Raw genomic sequence first — 16,290 nt, 5'->3', positions numbered from 1 at the left:
ACTGCTATACCTGAAAGGTTATGTTCAGGGCATCAAATTCCCAATAAGTTCAAACGCTTCAGTACAGGAAGCGTATTTAATATCAATATTACCATAAATAGAGATGACATTTTAGTATCTACATTTGAGAGCAAATTATATAATGCAAACGCATATACATGCATCGAAAGGCGTGGTGTAAAAAAATCTGTGAGCCCTGTTTCTTCACTTTCTTCTGCGTAACGTTGCACCGGAAGAGACCGTCGGCTCAGTCAGAGTTGAAAGGTGATCAAAGTAGTGAACGTCACGTCAAGCTAGCAGCAGCAGCAGCTCGCCCAAAATATTGTAAAAATGTCAGATACAGAAGAAAATACAGAGATGACTATTCCATGTGTGCTCATTACTAGCTGTGACAGTGGCTTTAAAGAAGAGGAGCTGATAAAACGTGAGTTTAGGAATGTGCGTGATATGATAGACATGCTAATGTTAGCACAACAGATAAGGTTTGGTAGCAGCACCTGTATGTAGCTAATACAGGTTAACAGTTCGTTTGTTTGAGGTTGTCAAGCTGTTTAGGTGATTTATCTTTAGATGGGCTGGTGTAAAAACGGAGCTGGTAATTCTCTCGAAGGAGGTTCATCTTATTGCTACAGGTAGCTGGGTTGTAGTCGAAGCAAGCTAAGTAACTACCGCGATGTTTCAGTGTGTTTGTGTGACTCACAACAAATGTTTATGTGCTTTTGCCTCAGAGATTCTCGGTACGAAGACTTTGCCCGAGCCGACCAAGCGGGAAGACACAGTAGCTTGGTATCCATGGACCATCAACAATAAATATTACACCGCAGATGTCAGGCTATGTGTTGTACCAAGCACTTTTCAAATGTCATCAGAGATTGCTCAGTCCATGCAGGCTTTCATCGCTTATTTTGACAGTACAACGGTAAGTGAATTAATATATTTGTTTTTTAATCTGAACATTTTATCCTGTAATACATATAATATGTAGCGTGTGTTTGCAGAAGGATGGGCTGGAGAAGCTAAATCCGTGGATATCAGTGGTTGAAGATATTGCTCCAGAGGTGCTCATTCTGGTGTGTGACAGAGTTTGTGAAAATGGTAAGTTCCTCTGCATTGTATGGTGTCTGAGTGCTTGCTAGAAACTCCAGAATACAGTTTATCAGGGTATTTTATGGCATCTGAAATGTTATGTTTTCTAGGGGTCGCCAGACATGAAGCACAACAGTGGTGTTTGGCTCATGCCTTTGAGCTGGTGGAGCTCAATCCTCAGGAGTTGCCAGACGAGGATGGTGAGGATATGTTTTGCAGACAAAGCAGAAATTACAATAACACTAATTACATTTGCATTCTTTGTGTATTTCTTATCTGCGTACTCACATTCACACTGTCTTTTTTTACCTTTTATCAGATGACTTTCCAGAATCCACAGGTGTAAAGAGAATTGTCCAGGCGCTCAATGCCAATGTGTGGTCCAGTGTGGAGATGAAGGATGGTGAGATGAGTTCACCAGTAAAATTATCTATATGGCTATCACCCTGACTTTTTAAATTTGTCTCTGTGTACATATGGCATGTGACACTTTATATCTGTCTCCTGATAGGGCACAATCAGGGCTTTGGTCTGATGAGTAGCTTGGTGGCCTCGAGACACAACAACCCATGCAGTTGTAATGATCCACCAGTCAGTGGCACTTTTGTTTTTACATTTACTTTTGTCTTTCTTTGTGTTCTTACTTATTAAATCATTACTTTATCATTATTTCTTTGGCAGTCCTCCAGCTTGCCAGAAGAGGGCGCACTTGTTAACGAGGAGGCTAACCACACAGAAAGTAGTACAAACTCAGACACACAGGAGAGCACTGTAGTTGGTAAGTGAACAGCTCTCTATGGAACACATGAACTAATTATTTCTCCCAAAAAAAATCCTACTATTCAGCATGTCTACCTAAAACATGGATATCTTGATGAATGGAGATAAAAATGGAAGTACATTAACTAATCAACATTCACTTGTGCTGATCCTCTCAGATGCAATGACGGATTTGGACATTCAGGAACTTGCTAATCTCACAGCTGGTGATGCAGATGTGGATAACTTTGAACGCCTCTTTACCAAATTAAAAGAGATGAAAGGTAAACAGAATATGAAAACAAATGCACAACTTTGTTGGACCGTTAAAAAAAAAACTGTTTTGGGTATATTTACACTCCACTCTTATTGTTGGTATTTTCTGTACAACTTATGTCATTATGGTGTTTGGTTTTCTCTGATTATCACCTTGCAGATAAAGCTTCTTCATTACCTCATGAGCAAAGAAAGGTTCATGCAGAGAAGGTAAGCACCCTGATTGTATCAAGAAAATCTCAGTATTTGGATCACAGGGGTAGAAAGCTACCAAATAATTGTTTAGAAAAGTGTGCCACAAATGGATGAATTCTAATATCTTCACAACAGCACCAGTTAATCCCTACGTTGATAATGTTAGTTACCTTACAATCTCATTGTTGGGGCAATAGCATGACTAGTTTGGCTACAATTCAGTGTAGGTAAAAAAAAAGTTTAGTTAAACACATTCATGCAAAATCTGAGTATTTATTTGTATTAAATCTGCTTTCCAGGTAGCAAAAGCATTTTGGATGGCCATAGGTGGTGATGAAGATGAGATAGACGGGTTATCATCGGGTGAGGAAAGCTAAAAGCGGCTACCTGTGACTTGAGTCATCCTTTCTCCTAATACTCCTACCTTTCCTTGGGCTCCCACAAGATCCAGCGCCCTTTGACCCGCTTCTCGTACTTGGAAAGTGGAGGTGCTTACAGATGGCACTGTAGGCATAGTCATGTTTAGAAACTTTTAATTCCTTTAATGAAATGAAATGAAATGAAATTATTGCCATACTGGTGTATAGTGAGAAGCAGTTGGATGTCCTATTAGGGAGAGAAGAGAGACAATGAATGGCCCTGACCCTCAGTCTCCTCACCTGGGTCCCACACTACACATTAAGCCCTGAATGAAATTCAACACGTGATGGTGTTGCAGGTGGAAAAACAAAAATTAATTGTGATTTATGCATTTGTCCTTTGGGTACTGTTGTCACGTATATTTTTAAGTGACATAATGTGCCTTATCCATAGAAGACTCGTAAGACAATTAATGCACATTCTGTTAAATCAATATAAAGACTTGTGATTTTGTCTAACTTCTGTGCTCAAGTGTCGGTGTGTTTTTTTTAATTTTGAACACAAGACTATTGCACTACATGGGTACTCATGTTGTTCGTATTAAGAAAAACCATCACAATACTACAAACTAGAAGTTGCCCTTTGGTTGAATCATTGCTTCCGATACGGTTTCACAATGGTAGCATGTTACTGGACCATAACATTGGACTGCATTAACACACAAGGATGTCTATAATTCTAGATGCTGTGGATTAAGAAGACATTGTTTAGAAAGGAAACAATTACTTTGAATTTCTTTTACTCAGTTGCAATTTATTAAATTTTCACATTTAACAAAACAATGGTCATTTAAGAAGAAATATTAGGCTACATGAAAAAACATGTACATAAGACTTGGAACGGAAAACCATCAACTAAGAATACCAAGAACACAAGTACTGATACAGGTCTACCAACTACCTAATGCACTTTTGTACACAGCGTTTCAGTTTACCACTGTGTTTTAAATAGATTACATGGTGACTCTTCGTCTTGTGTACTGTAAGTGCAGGATTATTAACATGGCGACTTCAAAGACAGTGACCAAGGACAGCAAGCATATTACACATGCCTTATATTGTAGCAATGTACATGTAATATACAGTATTTATTGGACAAGCAAATTACCACTAGAACTAAAGCTTTACACTGATCAACACATTAAATTGGAAGTGCATCATTTACCCACAAGGAGCATAGTGTACTATTGGCTAATAGTTGGTAATATGTGAAAAGACCTGTATTTTTATTTTCACTCTACATGCCATCAACTGATGTACTGAAGTCAAACAGTTATAAAACCAAAATTCAATCAGTCCATTAGGATCACTCATACTGTATACCATATGCCCCCATTATAAAATAACAGTAATAGCTGGTTCAGTAATCCTATGTGTTACACTTCAGAACCAGTTGACCCAGGGTAGAAAAGTCTGCACTTAAGCAGCCCAAGTTTTGGGTCATTAAAGCAAAAGTCTTTCTGTGAATCTACTCACGCCAGAGGTCAGTCTGGTCCACTGTTTCAAGCAATGCATGACTACAAGAAATCACAAGCTATAAATATTTATGTACAATCATATTGAGGCAATAATAAAAATATATTTCCATGCAGGACAGTATGCAAAAATAACTTATAAAATGTCTCTTTCACTGAGCAAAATAGTTTTCATACAAGGGTTCTTTTCAAGAAACAATGGTGCTAATGTCTATTTTCTTGTTTAAAATAGAATAAAATACCAATTAAATGATCAATCAGATAATTGACACTTTCATTAATATAGAGAAATCATGGGCAAAGTACGTTGTACTTAAAATATTTAAATATTTTCTATTTCATCACTACTCAGAATGACATTTTTTCAGTTAATTCTCAAGTTCAGCTGATAAATAAATCCTCCCAATTAAATGATTACAAAGAACGGACACTGAAACACCAGTGATGATAGCGTATTCATAGGTTTAGCTAATTCATAGAATCAAAAATGTTTTGAAACATGTAAAAGATGACCAAGCCGAAACTGTGTCATAAATGCCAACTTGGGAGACAAACATTTCAATCCCATCAAATACAAATTACAGCACTATGCATAGACATGAAGTCTGAATGAAAAATGAAGAAAATGGCAAGATGTGGCTAGTCATTTTGAAACCTACTGAAAAAACCCTGTGGCTGTCTGTCGGAAACTAAATGTCCTAAAATAACCGTCAAATGGAGACACTAAATGATACTAAGGAAAGTGCTATACATGTGAGGTGAAATGTTTAAGACAGCGAGGGAGGAGAGTGATTTGTTGACTTGATGAGTACCGTCTCTTTCCTAATTATCACTGAGAGACGCTCAAGTTTTCCTATGTGGTTTGTGTGTAGATGGGAAGGGAGGGTTGCTCCTTCTAGGACACACTGGAGCAGTGGATGCTGGGAGAGCCCATCTGTGTGAGGACCTTGTCCAGCCACTGCAAGGGGCCGTTGAGATGCAGCTCTATCCAGCAGGGGGTGCTGGTCACTGTCTGACGTCTGCAGGGTACAAAGAAGGAGAGGGCCATTATACAGTTACGTACTGCACTGCCTATGATACAATTAAAATAACCAACAGACATGTAATTGTATAACTTAATTGTACTTTTTATTCTGTCAATGCAAAAATGCGGTCTACTCATTATTTCTTGATTTTGTTGAATTAGCAACCACTGAAGCCAACTCTAGAAGCTATTTCTGAAGTCATTCAAGTTTCTACCAGAGATGTTTTTCTCCAAGGTGTTTGGTGCCAGAAATATAACCCAGACCACTCACAGTCCAGTGGGAATCCCCCTCCGCAAAGGGTGTCTGAAATGCGTTCACCTCCCACTCCATGTCCTCCTCAACACTGCATGCCTGCTGCATTCTTCCTCAGTTACTCAACCCTCTCTTGCCGACTCACACTCCGCACCCTCCCCCATCATCCTCCTTTCCTCTCCAAGTCTGCTACCGTCTGTGCACAGCACCCCTTCATTCTTTTTTGTACTACTCTCCAAATTGAATTGAATAATCATGACCATAAACATCAAGGCACTCTCACTTTTCCTTCTTCAGCTTACAGCATGCAGCTTCATAAAACTTTATGTCCCAACCATGTGTGCAGTGCAACAGACTCAAGTATACTGATAACTTTAAACAGACTGGGACAAAGACAGCACAGCATATGGCATGTGCGTTAAGGCAGGTGCAATATTTCATCTTGAAAAGCTGAAATAAGAGCAGCTAAATGGAAGTTAACTCTGTAGGTTTTTATGAAAGTAACAAGAAAACAAGAATAAAAGTGAGAAGATAAGGTGCAGCCATGAGAAAGGTAAGGTAAATGGTTGGATGTGCTATTGTGTCTGCAGAGTGACGTCTTCTCCCAAGAGAGGAGCCCTGAGCAAGAAAGGGCAGGTTCACAGAGGGCCCCCACTTCAGACCCCCTTAAATTCCCTGTCCCCCTTCCCACACCCTGGGGATTACTCAGGCCTGACAGCCTCCCTCAACATCCACTCTGTGTTTATCCAAGTAGTAGAGAAGGGGGAAAAAAAGCAATAGGACAGCAGGAGGCTCTAGTTACTTATTGGATCAGTTAAATTCTACCTTTCAAGTATTTTGGCCTCAGCTTTGAATGCAGAATCTGCCAATTAAATCCTATACTTTGACTTTTTTGGGAGGTCAAATCTCAAGCAGAGTTAGAAACAGAGACACTGACTTGCTAGTAAATTAAAAAATGTAAGTGTCTTTATATTATATTGGAAGTTACCTCACTGGAAAACTAAATATTGATCACTCTTATTAAGCACCTCTACCAGTAAGCATATTATATTTTTATCTAACAACTGATGTTATCACTTTCATTTGAACATATATATAGACCTAACTACCAAACTGGTTCCATTACTTTATACCATTCTTTATTTTTGAGCCCTTAACTGTAAGCTTTCTGGAAATATACACATATTCAACCAGTATTAGGCAGCTAAATAATAATAAAAAAAAACATCTATTTACCTGTACTCAGCTCCCCAACCCTTGACAAAACTCATGCGAATGGTGCACATCCTTGTGAGTTGGTAGACAGCCTCAAAGCCCTGGTTGACTGACTGGGCAAGCAGGGCAGCAAACTCCTGGTTGTTGAAGATCTTTAGGTTGCAGCCTGACAAACAAAATATTTATTCTTAGGCTTACTAGCACTGATAACAAAAACAGATGTCAATGTCAACGGATTATTAGATTAGGAGAAATTATGTTGTGGTCATTTGGCCTCTGATGGCCTCATGTGTTTGTGTGTATCCTCTCGTGCTGACCTGGAGGGATTTTGCAGACAGTGGCAGGATGCCAGCCGTAGCGCTGGTTGCAGTTGGGACTCTGGACAAAGATGGCACTGTCACTGAGACACTCCGCAAACACCTCTCCCCCAATGTAGTACAACCTCACGCCCCGTCCTGAAAAGGTAAGAGAGAAGATTGTGGTTAAGTGAACAGCTACTGGTTGATTATGATAAGTGCAAATATAAGAGGCAAATTAGATGAAAGCTTACAAAAGATCCTGATGAAATAAAAGGCGTACCTATGTGTCTGCGCGTGAGCTCGACTGCTGAGTTGCGGTTGACGTTGGACAACAAGCCCAGACAGAAGCGCTCGGAGTTGGAAGGGTCTGTGAATCCGTCTACTGTGAGGGAGGGCTGGGAGGCGTGGAAGGTCTCTCCTACGCGTTGGTTAAGCTCGTAGTAGGAGATGGAGCACCAGAAGGCAGACTCGCAGTACGTCACCGGTTGTAAGTCTGTGTGAGCAGGGGGGTGAAAGGTTAGATGAAGAGACGGTTCACAGTTAGGTCTGTGAAAAAAGATTTCAGAAGTTCATGGGAACAGGTAAGTTGGTCTGTGGTCAAACAACCATTTGATTGTGAAGATGCACACTGCTGACACGACTTCCCTTTGATTTCTCTTCAATAGCTCCTTCCCATGACCTTCATGGCCCCAGCCAGTAATGGCCAAGACATGACGTACTTATTTATTTTTTTTAACAACGACCTCCTGCTGGCTTTTCACATAGATAGAATAACCTGGCAACCGGATATTATTATTATTGCATTACCTTGAGCTGTCTGTAGCAGGCCTTGCCACAGATGAGGACAGAACATAGACAAAGGCTCCATTCATACCATACTTACTCTGTTACTGGCCTGAGGCTGAGCCTCCCAGATGTAGTCCACTGCTCCTGTATCCTGCTTATCTGTCTCTCTTTCACATACACACCTCACTCTTATATCACCCATAATGATATTCTCATCATAGCGTTTTTGTTGACTTTATATGAGCAGCACCATCACTAAGAGGCAATATTTTCCCCTTTTGACAGTAAAAAAGATACAATGGTGAGTTGTGATGTCTATTAAAAACGTCAGAAGAGGTGAGTTAAGCAGAGAACATGTCTAATAGGATTCTGCAGATTTAATCTCACCTAGTAAGGCTGATTCTTCTGTGGAGACATCAGTTACCTACTCTATGGCACAGTCATTGAGGACAGTCAATGAGGATAGGGAGGGGGGGTCCATTGTTGCAGGATGATTCAGGTTAAGTGCAGTTCTAAATAAATACAATTGCATGAAATTGTAGGTAATGCTACTAATTTTGGCTTTAACGTTTTAACTAAAAAGCTTAAATTTTGCGTTGCTTACTTTGTGTCACTGATACAAAATGAGATCAATAACCTAAGCTTGCTTGATAGATGCAAAAATCTGAACGTCCAAATCAGCTAATGTTGTGAACAGAAAAAGTCCAAGATCCAAAATTTGTAATATAAATAAATGAATAACTGATATTTTAAATATAATCATATGTTATCTTGGCCAAGCTATGAGCAGGATTATCTCTGATGCGTCATGGCCACCAACCATTTGAGTGCACATAATGAATGATATGCTGTGAAAGCAAAGCTGACCTCTTAGGTTTTGCTTACCAAGATTACTGTTTGCTGGTGACACAGGATTGGGCGACAAGCTGGGCGAACCTGAAATGGAGCAGTAATAGTGGACTGGGTCATAATCCAGATAAGGCATAATTAGAGCAGTATGAGCTTCAGTTGTGTGTACGTTCACGTGACTCACCTGTGTCCATGCTGTGGTTGAGCTGGTGATCGTTTGTCTCACCATCCTCACTCAGATACCCTGGTGGGGGAGTTTCTGTAGAACACAAACAGGTGAAGATATAACACAAACCTTTCTTCTCATGTTTTACAAGTGCTGAATTACGTTTTTTGTGACTTTAGAAATGCTTCCCAGCATTTATTGTAGATTTTTACCAAGAAAGTGTTTTCTGTTTACAGTAAAGCTCTCATTTATTTTACTGTTCCCTCTGTATGCATTGTAAAATCTTCACCGTTTACCCATTATTAATTGAAAACACTGCATGCAAGGATACAAGAATTTAAGGACAGGTCTCTTCAAATGAGATACACTGAATAATCAACCATGAGAAAAATAATTTACAGAATTTCCTTTCTGTGTTTACAATTAGTGGTACAGTTTTTCTCACCAGGTATATAGTTACTCTGGGGCTCAATGCCAGCAGGGAAGTTGGTGTTCTCAGGGATGGATGGGCTATAGTCATCCAATGGTGGGAACTCTGCGGGGATATCTGTATGTCGTGGTACTAGGACAGGAGGCAAAACTGGAGACACACAGATATTTTCATTAAGGCACAGCTCAGTTCGGTCTAAAATCACTTCTTTAAATACAGTCATTTGGATCATGTAGCAATTAACTGCACTCACTTGGTGTCTCCACCCTCTGGTAGTGGTAGGGGTTAACGCACACCTCATCCTTCTTGGTGTGGAAGGCAAATTCACAGTGGTCGACAGCCCTCAGCTCATGGTGGGACTGCAGGTCTGGCCAGCGCCACAAGCGGCAGTAGATCACATGAGGAAGACCTTTTCTGTGGGAGACCTGGAGTCGCCCGTCTAGTGACCTGAAAGATACCAACAAAAATACTGTCATGGTGTATGCAGATTAAATGTAATGACTTTGTGATGCTTTGTTCTATGCTATAACTATTGAAATCGTAATTTCAATTATGAGATATTTTTAAGCCTCTGAAAAATTACATATAGACAAACCGAAGTCATTGAGGATTTCTCAGATGTGAATAATACATCAATGATCTCCAATATGGTACCCTGTAGCTCAGCATTAACCAATGGGCAGAACACCAAAGCACTTTACTGACGTCAGAGTAGTTTACATTCATGTCTGTCCAAACTCGTATAATATTGGTAGTGAAGACTTTGAAGGAATTTAATAAAAAGGTATTAAGTGTATTTTCCTTATATGTGTTCACATGCTTGTCCAACAAAGCTGATTCTGATAGAGCACAAAGTTTTAGCCATGACAGCAGATGATTCTTCAGATATGGGTGTTGCTGCAAAGCTACAAATTCTAAAACATGGATGATTTACACACATCTTCATCCTGGCAGCAAAGAAGATCTATACAATCGACACAAGTTCAAGGTGGGCACCCAAGATTAGTGTCACCAATTCAATATCCAACCAAATGTGAAATATGGTCACAAATGCCCCTTCTGTTCCTGAGTTATGGTGTTGAATAACGGCCAGAAAAGTGTTTTTTCAGAATATTATGCTGTCATGGTGAAGTTGACCTTTGACTTTTTGGATATAAAATATCATCACTTCATTATTTTATCCTATTAGACATTTGTGTGAAACTTTGTCACAATTAGTGTATACATTTTTGAGTTATGGCCAGAAACGTGTTTTGTGATGACCTTTGGCCACCATCAGTTCATCCTTGAGTCCAAGTGGACGTTTGTGCCAAATTTGAAGAAATTCCTTCATGGTGCTCCCAAGATATAACATTCATGAGAATGGGACGGACGCATAGATGGGACAGACGCACAAATGGACAACCTGAAAATATAATGCCTCTGGCTACGGCTGTCACTGGCAAAAAATTCTGATACTGTTTAAGCAATGTTTGCTTTTTAATTTACTATATTAATAATAAGTATGAAAGAGAGTATTTTATGGTTTCCCTTGTCAAGACAACATCAGCTGTGTGAACCATCCTAAAACAGCAGATGCCAAATAAAAAGGTCAAATATAGGACAAATTAGTGTTGGTCAAATGTAAATGTGTTCTACCGTGAATCAAAAATGGCCAAAGTGTGTTTGACATACTGTGAAGTATTTAAAATTGCCATGACTGTGTAGAGAAAGAGCTGTTGAACCTATGTACAAAAAGCAGTGAAAACGAATGTCAACAGATTTCCTGTATGTACTTGTGAGGTTAAGGACTGTACCAGATCCTTGATCTCTCCCTTCATATAAAGCCCAGTGTGTTGATGGCTCTTTTCCAGCTGAATTCAACAACAGTCAGCTCATTGTTGAGCTGTCAGACAAGAAACATATGGTTCTCATTCTTTAACTGCGGTTTGGCCTCCCATGAAGTATGTCAAACCTGGGGTTCAAGGAACACTTTTCAAAACTAGCTTGATGCGAGTATTATGGTGACCAAGAAAACTTCTTACAATACAAAACTAAAATATTGTAATTTACAGTAATCCTAAACATTTAAACTGGGTTGATGTTTGCATAAAACAACCGACAAAAACTAGAAGAGTCAAAGCAACATTAAGGTAACATTAAGATTAGGCCTGCAGACAATCACACTTGAAATCACAATTTTAGTGCAGAACTCTGGTGTGAATTTGGAATAATAAAAAGTAGGAAGGTGAACAAGAAATGACCATATTCTGTCTAAAATAAGTAGATTTGTGGACAAAAAGACTACAAAAAGAAACCACGACCATTTCATCTTAATTCGGGTGAAAAGAGAATTTAGTCCCAACAATAGCAAAGTCCTGCTGCCTGTTCATTATCTGCAAGGCAAGAGAATAAAGAACCACAATGTTTTTCCTGAATCACAGGTTGAAAGTTGAAAAGGAAACTCTAACTTATTTTAGTGAAAACACTGTAATTTGATGTCACCTGCATGGTTAGTCATTAAGACTGGCCCATTACTGTGGTTGGACTTGATGTCGAAATGCAAGTCAGTCTCATATTTTCCCTAAAAGAAAAATCTATCTGAGGCAAATAAAGGCGCTAAACGGAAACACACACACACACACACACACACAGTCAGCACCATCACACTCCACAGACAACCACCCACTGTCTCTTAGTCAATAATGCACTTTTTCCTAAAACTTCAACTATTCAGTAAAACATTTCTAGAGCATTTGTTTTTTTTTATTATTATTTTTGTCCATCTTTGACAACTTGCCACTGACGAGCTTTTAAACTACATCAGGGACCTCTGCAAAAGAAACGGCCTCAGACTTCTTCAAATCTCCAGCTCCATCTCCTGCAGGATGAGGGTGTGTCTGCGGGGACAGCTAAGGTCAGCCTCGCCGCCGCTGCTCAGATTGGTCTTGGCTATGTCCTGTCTACCCTGATTTGCCACTCTGACATGATGACCATTCCCGACACACAGCTGGACTGAGCCAACTGTCTGATCCACCAGAAGAAATGTCAAGTGTACAGCAGCCAGCCAGGGATTCACAAGCATCCCAACCACTTCCTGTAAAAGAGTTTGGTTCCACAAACATCACTTTGCATACCGTTGAATCCAACACCTCTCAACTTCCAGCACCACATCAGTTCAGCAAATAAAAAAGAAACACATGCAAAATGGTAACAATTTTTTTAGTAATGTATCTTAATTTCAACCAAAGACATCACTTCCTTTGAAGAACTACAATTTCATGCTATTTTAGTATCCCAAACACCACTGTTATGACTGATATTTAGGTGAAAATACGCATGATTTACTTTTCACCAAACAAGTCCAAATTCATTTCATTAGTGTTAAAAAGTCTCTCAACATACTACATAAGACAGAAAATTGATCTGCCCTCAATTAACACATAGCAGATGTTTTAGTACATAATGATTTTCCGTTGCTTGGTTGGTTGGTTCTCCTGTAGGCCTCAGGCCTACACTGAGCTGACAACCACTTTCTCCCTCAGCCACATTACAGGAGGCGCAGAAATAAGACCCGCTGTAGTACAGAATAACTGAATCACTCTTATCCCCAACTGATAGAGACAGCTGTTTCTCTGTAAACCTACAGTCTCTGGACCCATTGAAATTAAACCACAATCCAAACAGTGGCCTACGCCCTCACAGAGCCCAGAGCACTTTCCCAAGAACTGAGAAAAAGTTTTTAATGTAGGTTACCACCCATGTTCTGACTGCTACACACACCATGATAGGGGACTCCCAGTTTTATAAGCATTTAGTCTACAAGCTGTCTGAACTGTTGAACTGCAACAGTTAGTCAATTAATCCATCAACATAAAATTAATCAGCAACTATTTTGATGATCTGTGAATCGTTTTACTCACTTTTCAAGCAGAAAAAAAACATCTTCTTTGTCATATCTGATAGTATATTAAATATCTTTGGGTTTAGGGTATTTGACTTATGATCAAATACAACAAGCAATTTGAATACCTTGGGTTGTTGGAAATCATAATGGACATATTTTTACTATTATGGGACATTTTATTGACAAAAAGATTTATTAATCAAGAAAATATTTAGCAGATTAATTAACAGATGATTAGTTGCAGCCCTACTAAGTTGTATCACCTTTGGATAAAAGAAACTTTTCAGGATATTTAACAATTTAAAAAAGTAATGAGCTGTGTATTCTAGCTCATTCTACACCACCTATTCCCAGGGCAGAGATGTGGACCTACCTTTTTTATTTCACGTAGCAACAAAGAGGAGAGAGACCAAAATTCTATACATCAGAGAAAAATGGAAAGAGTAATTGTGAAATGATGCAAAGTATTTGTAGTTTACTGTTCATTGTAATGCCTGTTTTAAGTCTTCCTGATTTAGTTAAAAATCCCCCAACATGTATTAGGACATATAAAAATCCTCTGCTTGGAGTAATAAATTGTGTCTGACATGTTTTACCCCCCCTTCACTGAAAAGAGTATGTGCACTGGAGGCTTCAAGTTTCCACATCACACTTGTGTATATTGAATACTGGACCACAACTGGTTTCCAAACTATTTGAAAAAAAGATTTTAAGGGGTGGGTGTATGATCATGATTTGTGACATGACAATGAGCACAGAGAAACTTTCCACTTCCAGCAGATGAATGTGAAAACAGCCTTGTAGTGTCAAACTCTGCATGTAATGGAAATTTTTTCAACTTTTCCGATGTCCTTTTTTTTCCAGTTGTCATTAGGACACAGGTAGGGATGACATCTTACACAGATCCAATACAACAGATTTTCTGATCATTAGTTGCGATTTAGTTTGTTGTTTATTGAGGTAGCAAGCAGTTGTACAAAGATAATCGTATCCGGTTTGTTTCCAATTCTGTTGTTGCAAGTTGTAGCATGTAGGTCAGTGGTTGATCTGGTGCTGATCTGTTCCTGGTCTGGTGAGAATTGTGTGCCTCTTTCCTGTCACCTATGGCCCAACATATACAGCCCTGTGTATCTAATGACCACCACTAAGTGTCAAAAATAATACTGCAAAATATATCTAAACAAAATCATATGAAATGCCAACAATAAACATAAATGGCTCCTACACTGCACATGCATTATTCTGCACAGTGAAACTCAAACATCTAACTGTTGGAACAAGAAGAAAAGTATATTTTTGAGAGGAGGGGGGACTTGAACATTAAAGTTTGGGGTAAAAATTCATTTTAAGGAAGGTTGCAGTTTCACATCTGGTCGGGACAGCAGATGGAATTGCTGATTCAAGGGTAACTGTCTCATTTATCATGTTACTGGTGCAAACAACATCCTAAAAAACGAATTGATCTGCACAATATTTTTGTTCAACATCCAACCATGTGAAACATCTGATCAATATGTTCACTTACTTATACCACATATATGCACAGACCTGCATCTACCACACACACACACACACACGCACACACACGCACGCACACACACACACACACACACACACACACACACACACACACACACACACACTATGCAGGTCTCAGACAGATGGGTATCCCATTTGGGGAATCCCAAACCAAACACTTATTCCAACTTTCCCAGAGAACACACACACACTCCAGTCTAAACATCCTTTCTGAGTCAGACCTCAGCTTCGCCAAACCGCCCCTTCTCCTCTTCATCGCACGTGTGAACTGTGGACACACTTGATTATGCAGCAGTAGATGTACCACAGCTAACAGGGGAACCTTGCTTTGACATTTGAGAAACACTAGTCTCTTACTCTACATCACGATCCTTTTACATTCACAGTGTTACAGTTGTACTTACAGGTTACAATATGATTTACAACATGATATAACAGACTTAAATTGCTACAATAACGTTAGCTGATATTCATAACACTCAATCCATAGACTTTTAGGATGGTTTGCCATGTCTCTGTGTTTCAAACTGATAAAAAACGCCAATATGTGCTATGAAAATCAGGTTAAGTTTGCACTGAAAAGCTAATATTAGTTCTACTGTGCAAGTTGTTTTAAATGACTTTCGATGCTATAAGCTAACTCCACATGCAATCCAACTGCATGCCATCAAACTCTTTTCTTCACACCGGTGAACGTGGTCGCTAACCTTTAACCTTAACCTAAATCAACAAATAAAAGTGACCCAATTACAACATATTAGATTGCTGATATTAGCAAGGCGACAGCTAACGAGCTAGCTACACTTAGCTATCGCTAGCTTAGCGGCTAACAGCTAGATACCGTTGTGTGTCTTTACCTGGGTATGGTTATGCATTTCGTGTTGACATTCTGTGTTGTGATGGCTTTTTCCAGCTCGTCCAACTGTCCCGTCTTTTTCAACTTCTTCACAAGACTTTTGACAGCCTTCTCGCACCATTTCTCCTCCTGCCCGTTCTGCTCTCCCTTCTTCCAGCCGAGGAGCCTCTTCACGATTGGAGGAGTGAACGGTAATATAGACATTTTTTAAGTCGCCAATAAAACAGCTGGTTACAGTGCTCCGGTTTAATTCTGCGGTCCGGAATTGCAAACAGCACGGTTTGCTGTTGGCTCTTACGATAACCCAGTCAGCTATTTAGCTTGCTAGCTGAACTCCCAGGCAGAGAAAAGGCTGGTCACTGCCGGGGGCTCAGCGGTGGCGGCGGCGGCTCGAGTCGCAGGTTCTCCTCGATCAAGTTGACTGTGTGTCTGTCGGAGTGGAGCAGCTCCTCCGGCAGGGTCCGCCCCTCCTCCTGCTCCTCAGTCAGCTGGTCTGTCCTCCACCTGTATCTGTGTCAAGAAATGTGCAGCTTAATTCTGATTGTCCACACATTACAGTACAACTACTACATTCATTTATTCGTTTATTTAACAAGGACAATATAAGTCAACAGTGTATCTTTAGAAAAAAAAACCCGTCCCTGGTTGGACACTTAAATCCAAGTAAGCAGTAAAACTAAAATACATCTTGTTAAAGTATTCTATCTGATAATCTTCCTTTTCATCACTGGGGTTTGGTCATTTTATTAGCAACTGAGACATGTCTTACATATTTAT

The 16,290-nt window shown here is 39.6% G+C and overlaps 2 protein-coding genes across 3 annotated transcripts; one reads left to right on the top strand and one right to left on the bottom strand.

Annotated features, from left to right (window-relative positions):
• Window positions 1–122: 122 nt before the first annotated feature.
• Window positions 123–3,202, top strand: aagab (alpha and gamma adaptin binding protein). Of its 2 annotated transcripts, none has more exons than XM_044356235.1 (10): window positions 123–264; window positions 729–919; window positions 999–1,095; window positions 1,197–1,286; window positions 1,406–1,489; window positions 1,598–1,677; window positions 1,768–1,864; window positions 2,025–2,129; window positions 2,282–2,331; window positions 2,616–3,202. In XM_044356235.1, the coding sequence occupies exons 1-10, from the start codon at window positions 159–161 to the stop codon at window positions 2,691–2,693; spliced, it is 978 nt and encodes a 325-aa protein (XP_044212170.1). In that variant the 5' UTR covers window positions 123–158; the 3' UTR covers window positions 2,694–3,202. The 2 variants fall into 2 exon arrangements, with proteins under 2 accessions (XP_044212170.1, XP_044212171.1); XM_044356236.1 differs by having other exon boundaries at window positions 239–424.
• Window positions 3,203–3,468: 266 nt separating this feature from the next.
• smad3b (SMAD family member 3b) lies at window positions 3,469–16,039 on the bottom strand. Its single transcript, XM_044357021.1, has 9 exons — window positions 15,515–16,039; window positions 9,486–9,679; window positions 9,248–9,382; window positions 8,821–8,895; window positions 8,673–8,723; window positions 7,282–7,494; window positions 7,020–7,157; window positions 6,724–6,868; window positions 3,469–5,229 (listed from the first exon to the last, which is right to left on the bottom strand). Exons 1-9 carry the CDS (start codon window positions 15,715–15,717, stop codon window positions 5,106–5,108), a joined length of 1,278 nt encoding a protein of 425 aa, XP_044212956.1. The 5' UTR covers window positions 15,718–16,039; the 3' UTR covers window positions 3,469–5,105.
• Window positions 16,040–16,290: the final 251 nt, after the last annotated feature.

Source organism: Thunnus albacares, chromosome 7 (genome assembly GCF_914725855.1).
Source record: "Thunnus albacares chromosome 7, fThuAlb1.1, whole genome shotgun sequence".
In the NCBI taxonomy this organism is placed as follows: Eukaryota; Metazoa; Chordata; class Actinopteri; order Scombriformes; family Scombridae; genus Thunnus; species Thunnus albacares.
This window is presented reverse-complemented; position numbering and strand designations above follow the sequence as displayed.

Bases quoted from the DNA above. Each gene is read 5' to 3' on its own strand.
- aagab (XM_044356235.1), top strand. From the start codon at position 159: ATGCATCGAAAGGCGTGGTGTAAAAAAATCTGTGAGCCCTGTTTCTTC. The intron at 1,287-1,405 runs GTGAGGATATGT...ACCTTTTATCAG, and splicing joins GGAGTTGCCAGACGAGGATG to ATGACTTTCCAGAATCCACA. The intron at 1,865-2,024 runs GTAAGTGAACAG...TGATCCTCTCAG, and splicing joins ACAGGAGAGCACTGTAGTTG to ATGCAATGACGGATTTGGAC.
- smad3b (XM_044357021.1), bottom strand. From the start codon at position 15,717: ATGTCTATATTACCGTTCACTCCTCCAATCGTGAAGAGGCTCCTCGGC. The intron at 9,680-15,514 runs GTAAAGACACAC...GGTATCTTTCAG, and splicing joins AAATGCATAACCATACCCAG to GTCACTAGACGGGCGACTCC. The intron at 5,230-6,723 runs GTAAATAGATGT...TGTACCCTGCAG, and splicing joins GGTTGGGGAGCTGAGTACAG to ACGTCAGACAGTGACCAGCA.